The 12948-nt window shown below is 45.2% G+C and overlaps 1 protein-coding gene and 1 non-coding gene across 2 annotated transcripts; one reads left to right on the forward strand and one right to left on the reverse strand.

Moving 5' to 3' along the window:
• The first annotated feature begins 2823 nt into the window (after nt 1-2823).
• On the forward strand, nt 2824-3512 carry LOC129143388 (putative protein FAM231BP). The gene has a single exon (XM_063804766.1). The coding sequence runs from the start codon at nt 2922-2924 to the stop codon at nt 3429-3431; it is 510 nt and encodes a 169-aa protein (XP_063660836.1). The 5' UTR covers nt 2824-2921; the 3' UTR covers nt 3432-3512.
• A 6293-nt stretch (nt 3513-9805) lies between these two features.
• TRNAG-CCC (transfer RNA glycine (anticodon CCC)) lies at nt 9806-9876 on the reverse strand. The gene has a single exon. It is a non-coding gene; the product is annotated as a tRNA-Gly (tRNA).
• Nucleotides 9877-12948: the final 3072 nt, after the last annotated feature.

The raw sequence follows: 12948 nt of genomic DNA on the forward strand, positions 1-12948 counted from the left end.
TAGATACATGCCAGGGGGTTAACATTCTCCCTCCCCGCTTCCCCCATTCGTGACCTAGTGTCCCAGCGTGGAGGTGAGAGGCGTGTAAGGGCGAAGTTGCCCCCTCTTGAGAACCACTGATGCGCGTTGTCCTGCTGTCTGAGCTTGTGCAGAGGACTCTCCAGATGAAGGCTCAGAGGTCAATCCAGCTTGAGACGCCCTCGCTCCCCCGCACAGTCAGACCTTAGGATTGGAGGCTTTTAACATCTCTACATCATGAGATTCGAAACCTTTAGGTCTTTTCTTCCGTCCTGTCCTCCAAATCAGCCTCTTCCGAGCCTGTTGACCAGGGCCAGCCAGGCAGAGGGCTGGGTTCGCTCAACGAGGCTCCTCTCGGCCCTCCTGGAGCTTCAGGCCTCTTTCGGTTGCAGAGAAGCTTTATGGGCCACTTCCTTCGGCATCCCCGGGGGCAGGTGCGCAGTGCCCGGGGAAGAAGAGGGTTTGACCGCGGTTCTCGACCCCCGGCGACCAACCTCCACCCCGGTGGGCGCGCTCTTCCAGGCTCCTGCTGGTCCCACTCGCCGGGAGTTAGGTCTCGGGTCAGCCTGAGCTCCAGAGATGCCCAGGCCCGGAAGGACACGTAGGGGAAACCAGCTGCTCACTTTGGTCTTGTCCGCAACGGACCTCTTTCTGCCAGGAAAGAAAGGCGGCGAGTCCTGTCCTGTTGGGTAGGCGGAGGAGAGATCAAAGAGAAGACAAGAAAAATCCTGGGAGGTTTCAGGATCTAAAGTTACCATGAAGTCGACCTAACCTCCTCTGGAGGTCCTCCCAGTCCTCCCGTGGCTGGCGATGGTGAATCGAGTTTCCGTCTCCAGTTTGCCAAGGCGGACAAAGCCGACACAATGGGCCTGTCCACTATCTTCTTTCATATACACAAAATGTCAGCTTTTCCTGTTTCTAACTGGCAACATCCCGCCTGATGACCAGCTTAGCAAATTAGAGACTCTCCATGGGATTCCATCTGTGTCTTAGTTCGGGCTTCTCTAACACTGTACCATACATAAACTGGGTGGCTGATTCACAACAGAAATTGATTTCTCACAGTTCCGGAGGTTGGAAGTCCGAGATCAAGGTGCCGACATGGTAGGTTTATGGTGAGGGCCTTTTGTTCTGGATGTAGACTGCCAACTCCTCATTGTATCCTCAGGGGGCAGAAAGAGGGCGAGAGAGCTCCCCGAGGTCCCTTTTATAAGGGCATTAGTCCCATTCAGACTAATGGGACTAAATCCAGACTCTGTGCTGAGTGTTGTGGATTTTTTGCATGTTCATCCTCCCCGCAGGCAACTGGAGATGTATTGTCCCCAGAGGGTACAATAGAGAATCTTCCGTCACAAGTCAGCAACCAGCATATGTGAGTGACAGCATGTGTCCCACTCAGAAATGAGAGTGTATTAGTCCGTTTTCACGCTGCTGACAAATACATAACATAGTCCGGGACGAAAAAGAGGTTTAATTGGACTTACATTTCCATATGACTGGGGAGGCCTCAGAATCATGGCGGGAGGCAAAAGGCGCTTCTTACAAGGCAGCAGCAAGAGAAAATGAGGAAGAAGCCAAAGCAGAAACCCCTGATAAACCCAGCAGATAGTGAGACTTATTCACTATCAGGAGAATAGCACAGGAAAGACCCACCCCCATGATTCAATTACCTCCTCCTAGGTCCCTCCCACAACACATGGGAATTCTGGGAGATACAATTCAAGTTGAGATTTGGGTGACGGCATGGCCAAACCATGTCAGAAAGGGATGAAGTGACAGCATATCCTGATGTGTGTGATGGTTTTATGAGTTATTACCTATTTCAAAAATTATTGCAATGTGTAAAAAAGAACAAGGACTTGTACTATCTGACTTTAAGGCTTACTATAAGCTATTACAGACAAGGCATCAGGAGTGACAAATAGATAAACAGACTGAGTTAAGAGACTTGAAACTGATCCACAGCGATACGGTCAATAAATGGGTTTTCAATAAAAGCAGTTCAATAAAAGGAAATAAATCATTTCAATTAATGGACTTTTATATGGATGTGGGGAGACCAACAATGTTATTCTCCCTCACACTACACACAAAAGTAATTTCAGGTGCATTACACACCAAAACTTAAAAGTTAAAGATATAAAGCATTTCAAGGATAGTTTGTGACTTGTTGGTAGGCAAAGATCACCCTACCAACAAGCAGGACACAAAAAATACGTATATAAGAAAGACATGATCAATGAGACTTCATCAACATTAGCCACACCTTCTCATCAAAAGATACCACTAAGAAAGTGAAAAGGCAAGCAAGTCACAGACAGAGAGAAAATAGCCACAAAACGTATCTGACCTCGACACCCTGCAGTTATAATTATAGTGGTCTGGTACACTGCACCCAGTTTCTGCTGGATGGAGTATTTTCTGGGTGTCTCTAATGAGTAAGAGAGGGCCCCATGGGATATTCCTTCAGTTCCCAGGTGAACAGTGGGAAAGACTCCACGTTGACCAACCTCGGGGGCCTAAAAATCCAGGTCCTATAGGAGGGTAGAGTATACCTGGACCCTGACCCAGACCCCTGGATGGGCTGTGCCAAGAGACCCAGCAAGGGAAGGGATTTCCTCCTGCCTCAGGTTCTCTGTCCTTCTGTGGTTAGACGACCTGAATCCAACTCCCTCCCCAAGCACTGGAGATGGGGCTTTTCCAAGGGCTGGGGATCTTGCTGTCCTGAGAACAGCTGAGCAAGGGGGTCAAGGAGGAGCTTGGGTGGTGGAGGAGAGGAAACCGGGTAAGATGCGTGAAGCCGTTGGCTATACCAGGCACAGAGAGGACCCACTGGGGCCCAACGGCCTGCATGTGAAGCCAGGCCTTGGGCCACCTCGTTCCTCAAAGGGGTGCTGACTTCCATGGGGTGTTCAAAGGGACTGTGGAAAGAGAGGCCTTCAGCCCACACCTCTGAATGCTTTTCCACCACAGCATGCCCTGTGGCCTTTATCCTGCTGGTGTGGAACAGTCAGAGCCCTGCAGGGCTGCAGAGCTTCTGTACTGGGCGGCATCCCAGCCTGAGTGTCAGAGCTCAGAGAGCAGGCACCGGAGCAGGTAGAGAGGAGGGCACCTTTTGGACAGAATGTGTGGGACAAGAGCGACGGCTCATCCATTCAGGTTCCTCACAAAATGAGAGTCAGGAAGATGAGGGCGCAGACCTGATTCCCTACACAGGGCTGAAAGCAGACAACCGGAGGAAGAGCAGCATCTGGGCCAACGAGGTAGAAGACAGAAGACCACAGTGTACTCCTGCCCTCAATCTCACCCCCTCCCACCCACATCCTCCACGCCCCCTGATCACCTTCCTCAGAAGTGTAATAGGAATCCAGATTCCCCCTGGCCTGGTTGCTGCGGGAGGCACAGTGGCCTGATGGAGCCTGAGGCAGGTGTGGGAAGATGTGGATTGTCTAACTGGAGGTTGGGAGTTCAGGGTGAGGAAGGAGAAGCTTGGAGTGCAGGATTTGGTGGTATGTATGTGGCTGTAGGCAAAAGAAAGAGACAACTAAGCCACTTGAAATACCATGAGAATTCAAATTTAGAAAATTCCCAGGGAAGTATGCATGCAGGCACTCATGAGATCCAAAAAACAGCTGCTGCATAACTGAGTGTTGCAAGCAAGCCCTAAATTGCTGATTTTGAAACAGCCTGATGGGTTCACAAAGACAATTTCTGAATAGTCTTAAGAGCAGAGGTGCACTAAAGCCACTGTGCCCCGCAGCTCAGGATCCCAGAAAGTTCTTTAAGGAGTAAGTCTTACTTCCATTTATGGAAGATTTTTGGAGTTGTCCTTAGTCACCCCCAAAAATGTTTTGGTTAGGAGTAGAATTTTAGATGTCATCAATTTAAAAATTAAAACTGAAACTCGGGAACTCATAGAGAGATAAAATTAAGAGAATCCATTCACATCCTGAGTAGAAAGATTTTTATAGAACATGACGGGCTTTAAAAATAAAGAAAAAATATGGCAAAATTTCATCAAATTAAATGCTTTCAGAACTAAAATTAAAATCTGAAGCCACCCAACTAGCTGGACAGACGGCTTCTTGGCCAAGGAGACCCCAGAGAAGTCTTAAATACTGAGTTCCTGGCCAGTACTTGGAAGCTCAGACACCTCTCCTTATACTCTCTTCCTTTGTGGTTTAGACACAACTGACCAGCATTATTGTTAAAATAGAGATCCTAAGACTGACAGAACAGAGTCCTTACAGTAGTAAGATACCATATTATAAACAAGACCTAAGGCCATGCCAGGCAAGGTTAAGTCATGCGCCCCTCAACTTAAAGAATAAACTATGTTCTAATTGCCACAGGTTTTTTTCTTCTTCCTTTTTTTCTCTAGCTAAACAAGCACTGGCCTTGAGATAAGCAATGCTGTAGCACCCATTACCATAAACTGACTGAGCCCTCCCTACACAAGCCGTAACTACAGCTTTGATTGGACAAGAGACTGATTTCAGTAACTTTCCCTTGATAAGAGACCACTGGCTGTGGACTGGTTCTGGACAGTTTACAGAGGCTGTGCACTTGATTGCCTTTGTGTCCCTGCTTCCCCTTTTGAAGCATAGGACCTAATTATAATGTATTTAAATGTTGTCTCCACCCCAAAGTGAACATGGGTTGCATGTAACAGGCTTGTTTACTCAGCATGCATGCAGCAGGATCCCTTCATGAATATTCAGAGCTCCTCCTATTCCCTGTTGAATATGCATATGTGGCCCACCAGATCAACATAAATCCCTGTTCCCCCCTCCCCTCCCTGGAAACCTACTTTTCGGTTTCAGCAGGAGGGTATGCCTCCCTGTCTGTGGGAAAGGCCACCTTGCAGGCTGTAACCATTTATAAAAAATAAAATCTCCCTTCTAAATTTATAAATGGTGTGATTTTTCAGTTGACAGCTTTCAGTCAGACTTTTCACTGAGTGGGAAAAGTCATTTGCAATATATTTATTTTAAAAATGACTCCTCAGGATACAAAATTCTTGTGCAAAGATCACAAGCATTCTTATACACCAATAACAGACAAACAGAGAGCCAAATCATGAGTGAACTCCCATTCACAATTGCTTCAAAGAGAATAAAATACCTAGGAATCCAACTTACAAGGGATGTGAAGGACCTCTTCAAGGAGAACTACAAAACACTGCTCAACAAAATAAAAGAGGATACAAACAAATGGAAGAACATTCCACGCTCATGGGTAGGAAGAATCAATATCGTGAAAATGGTCATAATGCCCAAGGTAATTTATAGATTCCATGCCATCCCCATCAAGCTACCAATGACTTTCTTCACAGAATTGGAAAAAACTACTTTAAAGTTCATATGGAACCAAAAGAGAGCCCGCATCGCCAAGTCAATCCTAAGCCAAAAGAACAAAGCTGGAGGCATCATGCTACCTGACTTCAAATGATACTACAAGGCTACAGTAACCAAAACAGCATGGTACTGGTACCAAAACAGAGATATAGACCAATGGAGGAGGACAGAGCCCGCAGAAATAATGCCACACATCTACAACTATCTGATCTTTGACAAACCTGACAAAAACAAGAAATGGGGAAAGGATTCCCTATTTAATAAATGGTGCTGGGAAAACTAGCTAGCCATATGTTGAAAGCTGAAACTGGATCCCTTCATTACACCTTATACAAAAATTAATTCAAGATGGATTAAAGACTTAAATGTCAGACCTAAAACCATAAAAACCCTAGAAGAAAACCTAGGCAATACCATTCAGGACATAGGCATGGGCAAGGACTTCATGTCTAAAACACCAAAAGCAATGGCAACAAAAGCCAAAATTGACAAATGGGATCTAATTAAACTTAAGAGCTTCTGTGCAGCAAAAGAAACTATCATCAGAGTGAACAGGCAACCTACAGAATGGGAGAAAATTTTTTGCAATCTACTCATCTGTAAATTCATCAGAATCTACAAAGAACACAAACAAATTTGCAAGAAAACAGCAAAGAACCCCATCAACAAGTGGGTGAAGGATATGAACAGACACTTCTCAGAAGACATTTATGCAGCCAAAAGACACATGAAAAAATCCTCATCATCAGTGGCCATCAGGGAAATGCAAATCAAAACCACAATGAGATACCATCTCACACCAGTTAGAATGGCGATCATTAAAAAGTCAGGAAGCAACAGGTGCTGGAGAGGATGTGGAGAAATAGGAACACTTTTACATTGTTCGTGGGACTGTAAACTAGTTCAACCGTTGTGGAAGTCAGTGTGGTGATTCCTCAGGGATCTAGAACTAGAAATACCATTTGACCCAGCCATCCCATTACTGGGTATATAAATCATGCTGCTAAAAGCCAAATGATTATAAATAAATTATATATTTATTTGATTTATATGATTATAAATAAATGATTATTATAAATGATTATAAATGCCAAAGGATTATAAATCATGCTGCTATAAAGACACATGCACACGTATGTTTATTGCGGCACTATTCACAATAGCATCGACTTGGAACCAACCCAGATGTCCAACAATGATAGACTAGATGAAGAAAATGTGGCACATATACACCATGGAATACTATGCAGCCATAAAAATTGATGAGTTCATGTCCTTTGTAGGGACATGGATCAAGCTGGAAACCATCGTTCTCAGCAAACTATCGCAAGGACAAAAAACCAAGAACTGCATGTTCTCACTCATAGGTGGGAATTGAACAATGAGAACACTTGGACACAGGAAGGGGAACATCACACACCAGGGCCTGTTGTGGGTTGGGGGGAGCGGGGAGGGATAGCATTAGGAGATATACCTAATGTAAATGACGAGTTAATGGGTGCAGCACATCAACATGGCACATGTATACATATGTAACAAACCTGCACGTTGTGCACATGTACCCTAAAACTTAAAGTATAATTTAAAAAGTCAAAAAAAAAGACTCAATTCTTGAATATATAAGAGAACTTTTGTAAATCAGTAATATAGAGCTAATCCAAATAAAATAGGGCAAAATATTCGAATAGGCCTTTGCAAAGGAGAGTTTCTTATATGCTGGAAGCCATAAGAAATTATGCTTCATAGGATTGCTCATTAGGCAAATACAAATTAATTCCACACTGAGATAGCACTAACCACTCACCAGTGTATGGCTACTTTTTTTTTTTTTTTTTTTTTTTTTTTTTTTTTTCTGAGACAGGGTCTCATTCTGTCACCCAAGCTGGAGTGCAATGGTGCGATCTTGACTCACTGCAACATCCCCCTCCGGAGTCGCTGGGACTACAGCTAAGTGCCCGGCTAATTTTTGTATTTTGAGTAGAGACAGGGTTTTGCCATGTTGGCCAGATTGGTCTGAGAGCATAGCTACATTTAACAAAGTTAGTACACCAAATGCTGACAAGAATTTGGTGCCACTTCAACTGTCATCGCTGGTGAAAAAACATTCTAGAAGACTGGCAATTTATACTGATGTTAAACTTATACTCAGGTCATGACCCAGCAATTGAAGGACTTCCATGAATCTCAAGTGCACACAAAGACTGTTATAAGAATATTCAGCACAAGAATTCAATAACCCCAAAACTGAGAAGTGATCTATGAAACTACGTGGATATATCTCAGGAGTATAATGAATGTAACTGCAGAAAAAAGGCCAGACACAAAAGATATGTGCATTCACTCATGTGAACTTTAAAAACAGGCAATTGTAACCTGTGGGAATAGACATCAGAATAGTGATTAACTAAGAGGACAAAGGGTGGGAATCACCTGGACAGGGGCTCTAACAGGCCTTTCTCAGATGATGGCAATTTTCTATAACTTGAGCTGGGTGGTGATAACATTGATCAAAACTAAACAAATTGCACTAAAGATTTGTGCACTTTATGTGAACTGTAGTTTCTTTACTGTTCTCATTGCTTGAACCTGGGAGACAGAGGTTGCAGTGAGCCGAGATTGAGCCATGACACTCCAGCCTAGGTGACAGAACAAGACTACGTCTCAAAAATAATGATAATAGTAATAATTTACTGTTCTCATAAAAATTAGCAGATGGGGAATGGAGGCAAGCCTGTGCAGACCATGACAACTAGTTTAGATTTTATTGTCAACTCATTAAAAACTCGTTCTCGTTTTGTGTTTTTAAAAAATTCCACTGATACAGCCGTTTTCTCTACCAGAAAAGACTATAACCGCATTATTTCATCAGTGGAAGCTACAGACAAAGGGCCCTTGAGAGGCGGCATCTTCACCTACGGGAATTTTTCCTGCTCAATTGTGAGACAAAGAGCATGTCCAAGTTTTCCTATTGGCCAGGCCGCCCCCTAGTTTCTGCGCTGTGGGCTAAACTCCAGAAGCTGGCGCCCTTCAGGGCCAGAGGTTTACTCTGCTCTCTGGAGGCTGCTAGGATTAAAGGCAAAGCAAACGACAGGTCTATTAGCCACAATCGCAGGCTAGAAAACACTACCGTGACTCAGATTAGAACCGAGGTTGTGGCAACCACAACTACAAGTATTAACCACTACACGACCACAAAGCCTGCTGACAAGCATTGCACTTCTTCTATTTTTTGAATGTAAAAACACTCACACTATTTTATCTGCTTTATTGTTGGACGTCCGCAGATTCTCGTGCTTTTCTGTCTTTCATGCGCTTCTCCCTTTCTCTCCCCATTCTGCTACATAATTAAAAATAAATCTCATCTCTCAGGATCCGGCCACTGCCTCTACAACAAGCCTCCTGGGAGGTCTCTTTGTCCCATTGACATCTCTGCCTTCTTTCGCTCCTTTTTTTTTTTTTCTTTTTTTTTTTTTTGACGGAGTCTCGCTCTGTCGCCCAGGCTAGAGTGCAGTAGCGCGATCTTGGCTCACTGCAACCTCCGCCTCCTGAGTTCAAGCGATTCTCCTGCCTCAGCCTCCCAAGTAGTCGGAATAGCAGGTGCATGCCACCACATTTGGCTAATTTTTGTATTTTTAGTAGAGACGGGATTTCTCCATGTTAGCCAGGCTGGTCTTGAACTCTTGACCTCAAGCGATCCATCCGCCTCGGCCTCACACAGTGCTGGGATTACAGGCGTGAGCCAACGTGCCCGGCCAAATTTCAGGCCAACACCTGTTGACACACATTGCCAGGCACACGGAATCTCTCGGGGAACACCGATGGGCCCACAAAACACGCGGAGGCCGCGGTCGCTGACGATGTGAGCAAATTCGGTTCACGGTGTCTGGGGTACAGCCCTGAGGGTCTACTGGCCACCTCTGCGCAAGGACCAGTCTCCGCCGCTCCCCTCATCTCCACGCAGATTCTTGCCCACACACCACCCCTTTCTTTGGGCCGCTGACGCCTCTTGGACCTCTGAGGTGACTGTCCTGCCCGCAGCTTCTCTCCTTCCCAGAGCGTCATTTCTTGATCCTCTCCATAGTGGCTCAACGGTAAGCCCAAGGTCCAGCACGCGAATCAGGAACCTGATGGTTCTTCGGGTTTGCAGGGATCCTTCCAGTGAATAGATGAAAGTCACAGGTACCAGTATCAAAACTGCAGTGACTCACTGGAAACACTTCATGCTTGTCAGCTTGCTAAGCTGTTTGAGTCCAACAACTGCATGGGGTCCTGAGTTAGTCTCCTGAATGTCTCCTGCCGCTACTTTCGTGAGTGTTGTCGTCACTTTACCTTCTGGTGGCCAAGCCCCTAAATGCACTATTAGGTTGTGCAGTATGATTTTCAGCGTAAAAGACAGATAAAGAGCAACAGCGGAGTGAAAAAGACCCTGTTGCATTGGCCGGGAATTGAACCCGGGTCTCCCGCGTGGGAGGCGAGAATTCTACCACTGAACCACCAATGCCTCTGCGTAACAACCACCTGGAGGATAATAGAAAAGAGTATCCACAAAGACTTAGAAACTGTTCCAAGCGGTTTTTTCAAGTGTCGACTAAAAGCTAACAAAGACATCCAAACCAAATGTGTTTTTACAGGAAACTTTTACTAGACAACGTTATAAATATCAAAATAGCTCATTTGTCGGATCAAACTCTTAACTCTGAAAAAGGTCTTTCTTTCTACCTGCATTACAAACCCCTATAATAAAACATCAGAAATTCATTCACGATTCTTTTTTCTAATCCTAAATCTTCCATCGTCAACCTCAAACTGCTGCCTTAGAGGTTCTAAGAAGGTAACCTAACTGGTAGTTTAGGTAAGTAAAGTTCAAATCCAGGGAGGAAATCAGTAGCAGAAGCAGAATTAGAAGAAAGAGGAAATAAAAGGACAGAACCAAGGTAGAGATAATGAAGAAACAAAGGTTGGTCCACTAAGTTAGTCTTTTGTCGCTGGTTTTTTTGGCAAAAGAGTAATGATCAGTCTCGTAATCATTATAATACTATTATTTGTCTGCTTGAAGATGTATAAAGCATTTGAAGGAAATGTGATATGAAAAGATGAAGAACGCTTGCCGTCAATGTTTCATTGTTTGGGAGAATCCCATTTCCTAAGTTAATATGCTTTGATGTATTAGCTATGTAAGGAGTAGACTAGTTTAAGGAAATATTGACGGTCAAATATTAGCATATTAGTCTTTTGATGAAGTTCAAATAGTAGAGAGATTTCTTTCCTCAATTTTCTCTGGAAACATTCAACTGAAGAGACAAATCCAGAGTTTTCTCCATATGTTGGGTCTGGGAGTCATTATGACTTTTTCAAAGACAGGAGCTGTGATATGGAATCATGCTTCTTCTCTAGCTGAGAAGCCAAGCTAGGTCCAGGCTGCGTCATACACTTGAGCCCACCAACGAAATCACCCTTCACATTGACCTCGCAGAGCTTTGGCTGTTCTCTGTTCTTTGCCCAACACCCAAGACACACACCAGCTCTGGCCAACAAACCTTAACATATGATCTATATCAACCAGAGCTATATTTATTCCCAAATCTCCTTCTAAAATACAAACCTGTACTTTCTACTCTCAACTTCTAAATTTACAAAGGCCTCATATGCATCTCAGAGTCACAGATGCTAAAACTTAACCGGTTTTCTGAGGATTATTTGGGGAAGGGGTATGCATGCAAATGTATATACATAATTCATGTGATTTAGGAATATTGACTCTATGACTTCCAGATGCAGATTTAGAACCTTTTTAAAAAATATTTTGTTTTTGTTGTCTTGCAAATCAGCCAGATCTGCAACTTACCAGAGTAAAGCGAAGCCAAGCGGGACCCTTAGGAAATGCGCTAAGATATCATCCACTTTCAGTGTCAGCCTGTGAAAATACAGGCGATAGAAGAGAATGAAGAGAACCTGAAGGAATTTCCGGAACCAAAGCTAATATTAAGCAGGCCTCTTGCTGGCAGACCAGTGGAAACCGTAGCCTGGTCAACGATCTGTCTAGATTGAGGAGGTCTAAAGTGTAGCCACAGTTTCAACTACTTTTCTGTTTGTTTCCCAACCTCGATTAAACTCACTAAATTTAGGGACAAAAAAACAAAACAAAACACGATGTTTCCACGCAGTCTCGAACCAGAGACCTTTCATACGTGAAGCGAACATAATAACCACTACACCACAGAAACTGCATATGCACCAAAAAAGGCAAAATATCATCATGAAAATCTTAGATCAGCCATTTCTATTATCGTTTCCAAAGTAAGAAATTCAACTGCATTTCGAAATTCGACTGAAAAAAGCCCAATAAGCACCAGCCATCAAGAAGACTATGGCTCCCAATAGGCCCAGGCTTAGCGTTCCGCGCCCACCCCCAACACGAAAACCATGGGGACCCACACCCGGGCTTCGGGGACCCATACCCGGGCTTCGGGCTCCCGCATCCTCCCCTGGGTATGCAGTTCCAGAACTAAGCGCCGTGTGCGGGATCCTCCCGGCTGACACTCTTCGGCTCCCAGAAGCTGCAGGAGCCGGCGGCCTTTGAGCGTCCGAGCCCTGGGCGCCCCGTGCCTCTCAGGAGGGTGGACGCTGCCCTTCCAGGGATGCGGACCCCGCCTCGGGGCCTTTTCCCCGGCGCCGGCCGTCGGGGCTCTTGGCTCTTCTCGTCCTCCCAGGAACCGTAGAACCCTCCTTGCCCTCCCTTCCGTAGGCCGAGGGGCGTGAGCCGCGCCTGTTTCCTCACGGACCCTTTGGCCTCAGCGCCTCGACGTCTTGCAATTCTTAGTTCACGGCTCTTCCTCCTGTAACAAGGCCGTTCCATCTCATGTCCCCTACTCCCTCTTAGCACCAGAGAGATGTCTCCCCCGCCCCACAGGTCACATTCCATGAGTGGTGAAGTTTCTAGAGTTGTAACCATGGCAGCTCCAGCCCTGTGTGTTCCTCTCCATGCTCCCCACTGAGCAGTCTTGATCCTGTATTAGCCCCAGGAAATGAAATAGAAACAGGACCCTACGTTAAAAAGTTGCAGTGGAGATGTGGTGGCCACCAGGGGCTGGAACTGTGGGGTGACTGAGAGTATTCCAAAGCCCTGTGGCCAACTTACTGGTGCTGAGTGTGCTGCTGAGCCTCTCTGTCAGCTGGCTTCCCTGGGCCAGTTGCTCCCGGAAGCTCTGTCCCAGGTAGTAGTCAATGTTATTGCTCCTTAGGAGATCCTCAAAAGATTTTACTGTATCTTTTGCATGCTGGGTGAGAAGATAACAAACACCTCTCCCTTCTCGTATTTTTTGCCGTAGGTAAGACAGTTCCCGGGCCTGATCCTGAATCAGGAAATCATATTTCCTAATGCAGGACAGAAGAGGAAAGAGTGGATGATAAGTTATGGGGCTTCTGTAGAGATTTCCATGAGAACATCTCTAAGGAACTCCCCCAAACTGAATTCTGGCACGTAAGCCATAGGAGGTATTTAAGAGTAAATTCTACCCTGATAAAGTATTGCACTGAAAAATTTAGTATGGGCCGGGCGTGGTGACTCACGCCT

The sequence above is a fragment of the Pan troglodytes genome, chromosome 1, assembly GCF_028858775.2.
Source record: "Pan troglodytes isolate AG18354 chromosome 1, NHGRI_mPanTro3-v2.0_pri, whole genome shotgun sequence".
Lineage (NCBI taxonomy): Eukaryota > Metazoa > Chordata > Mammalia > Primates > Hominidae > Pan > Pan troglodytes.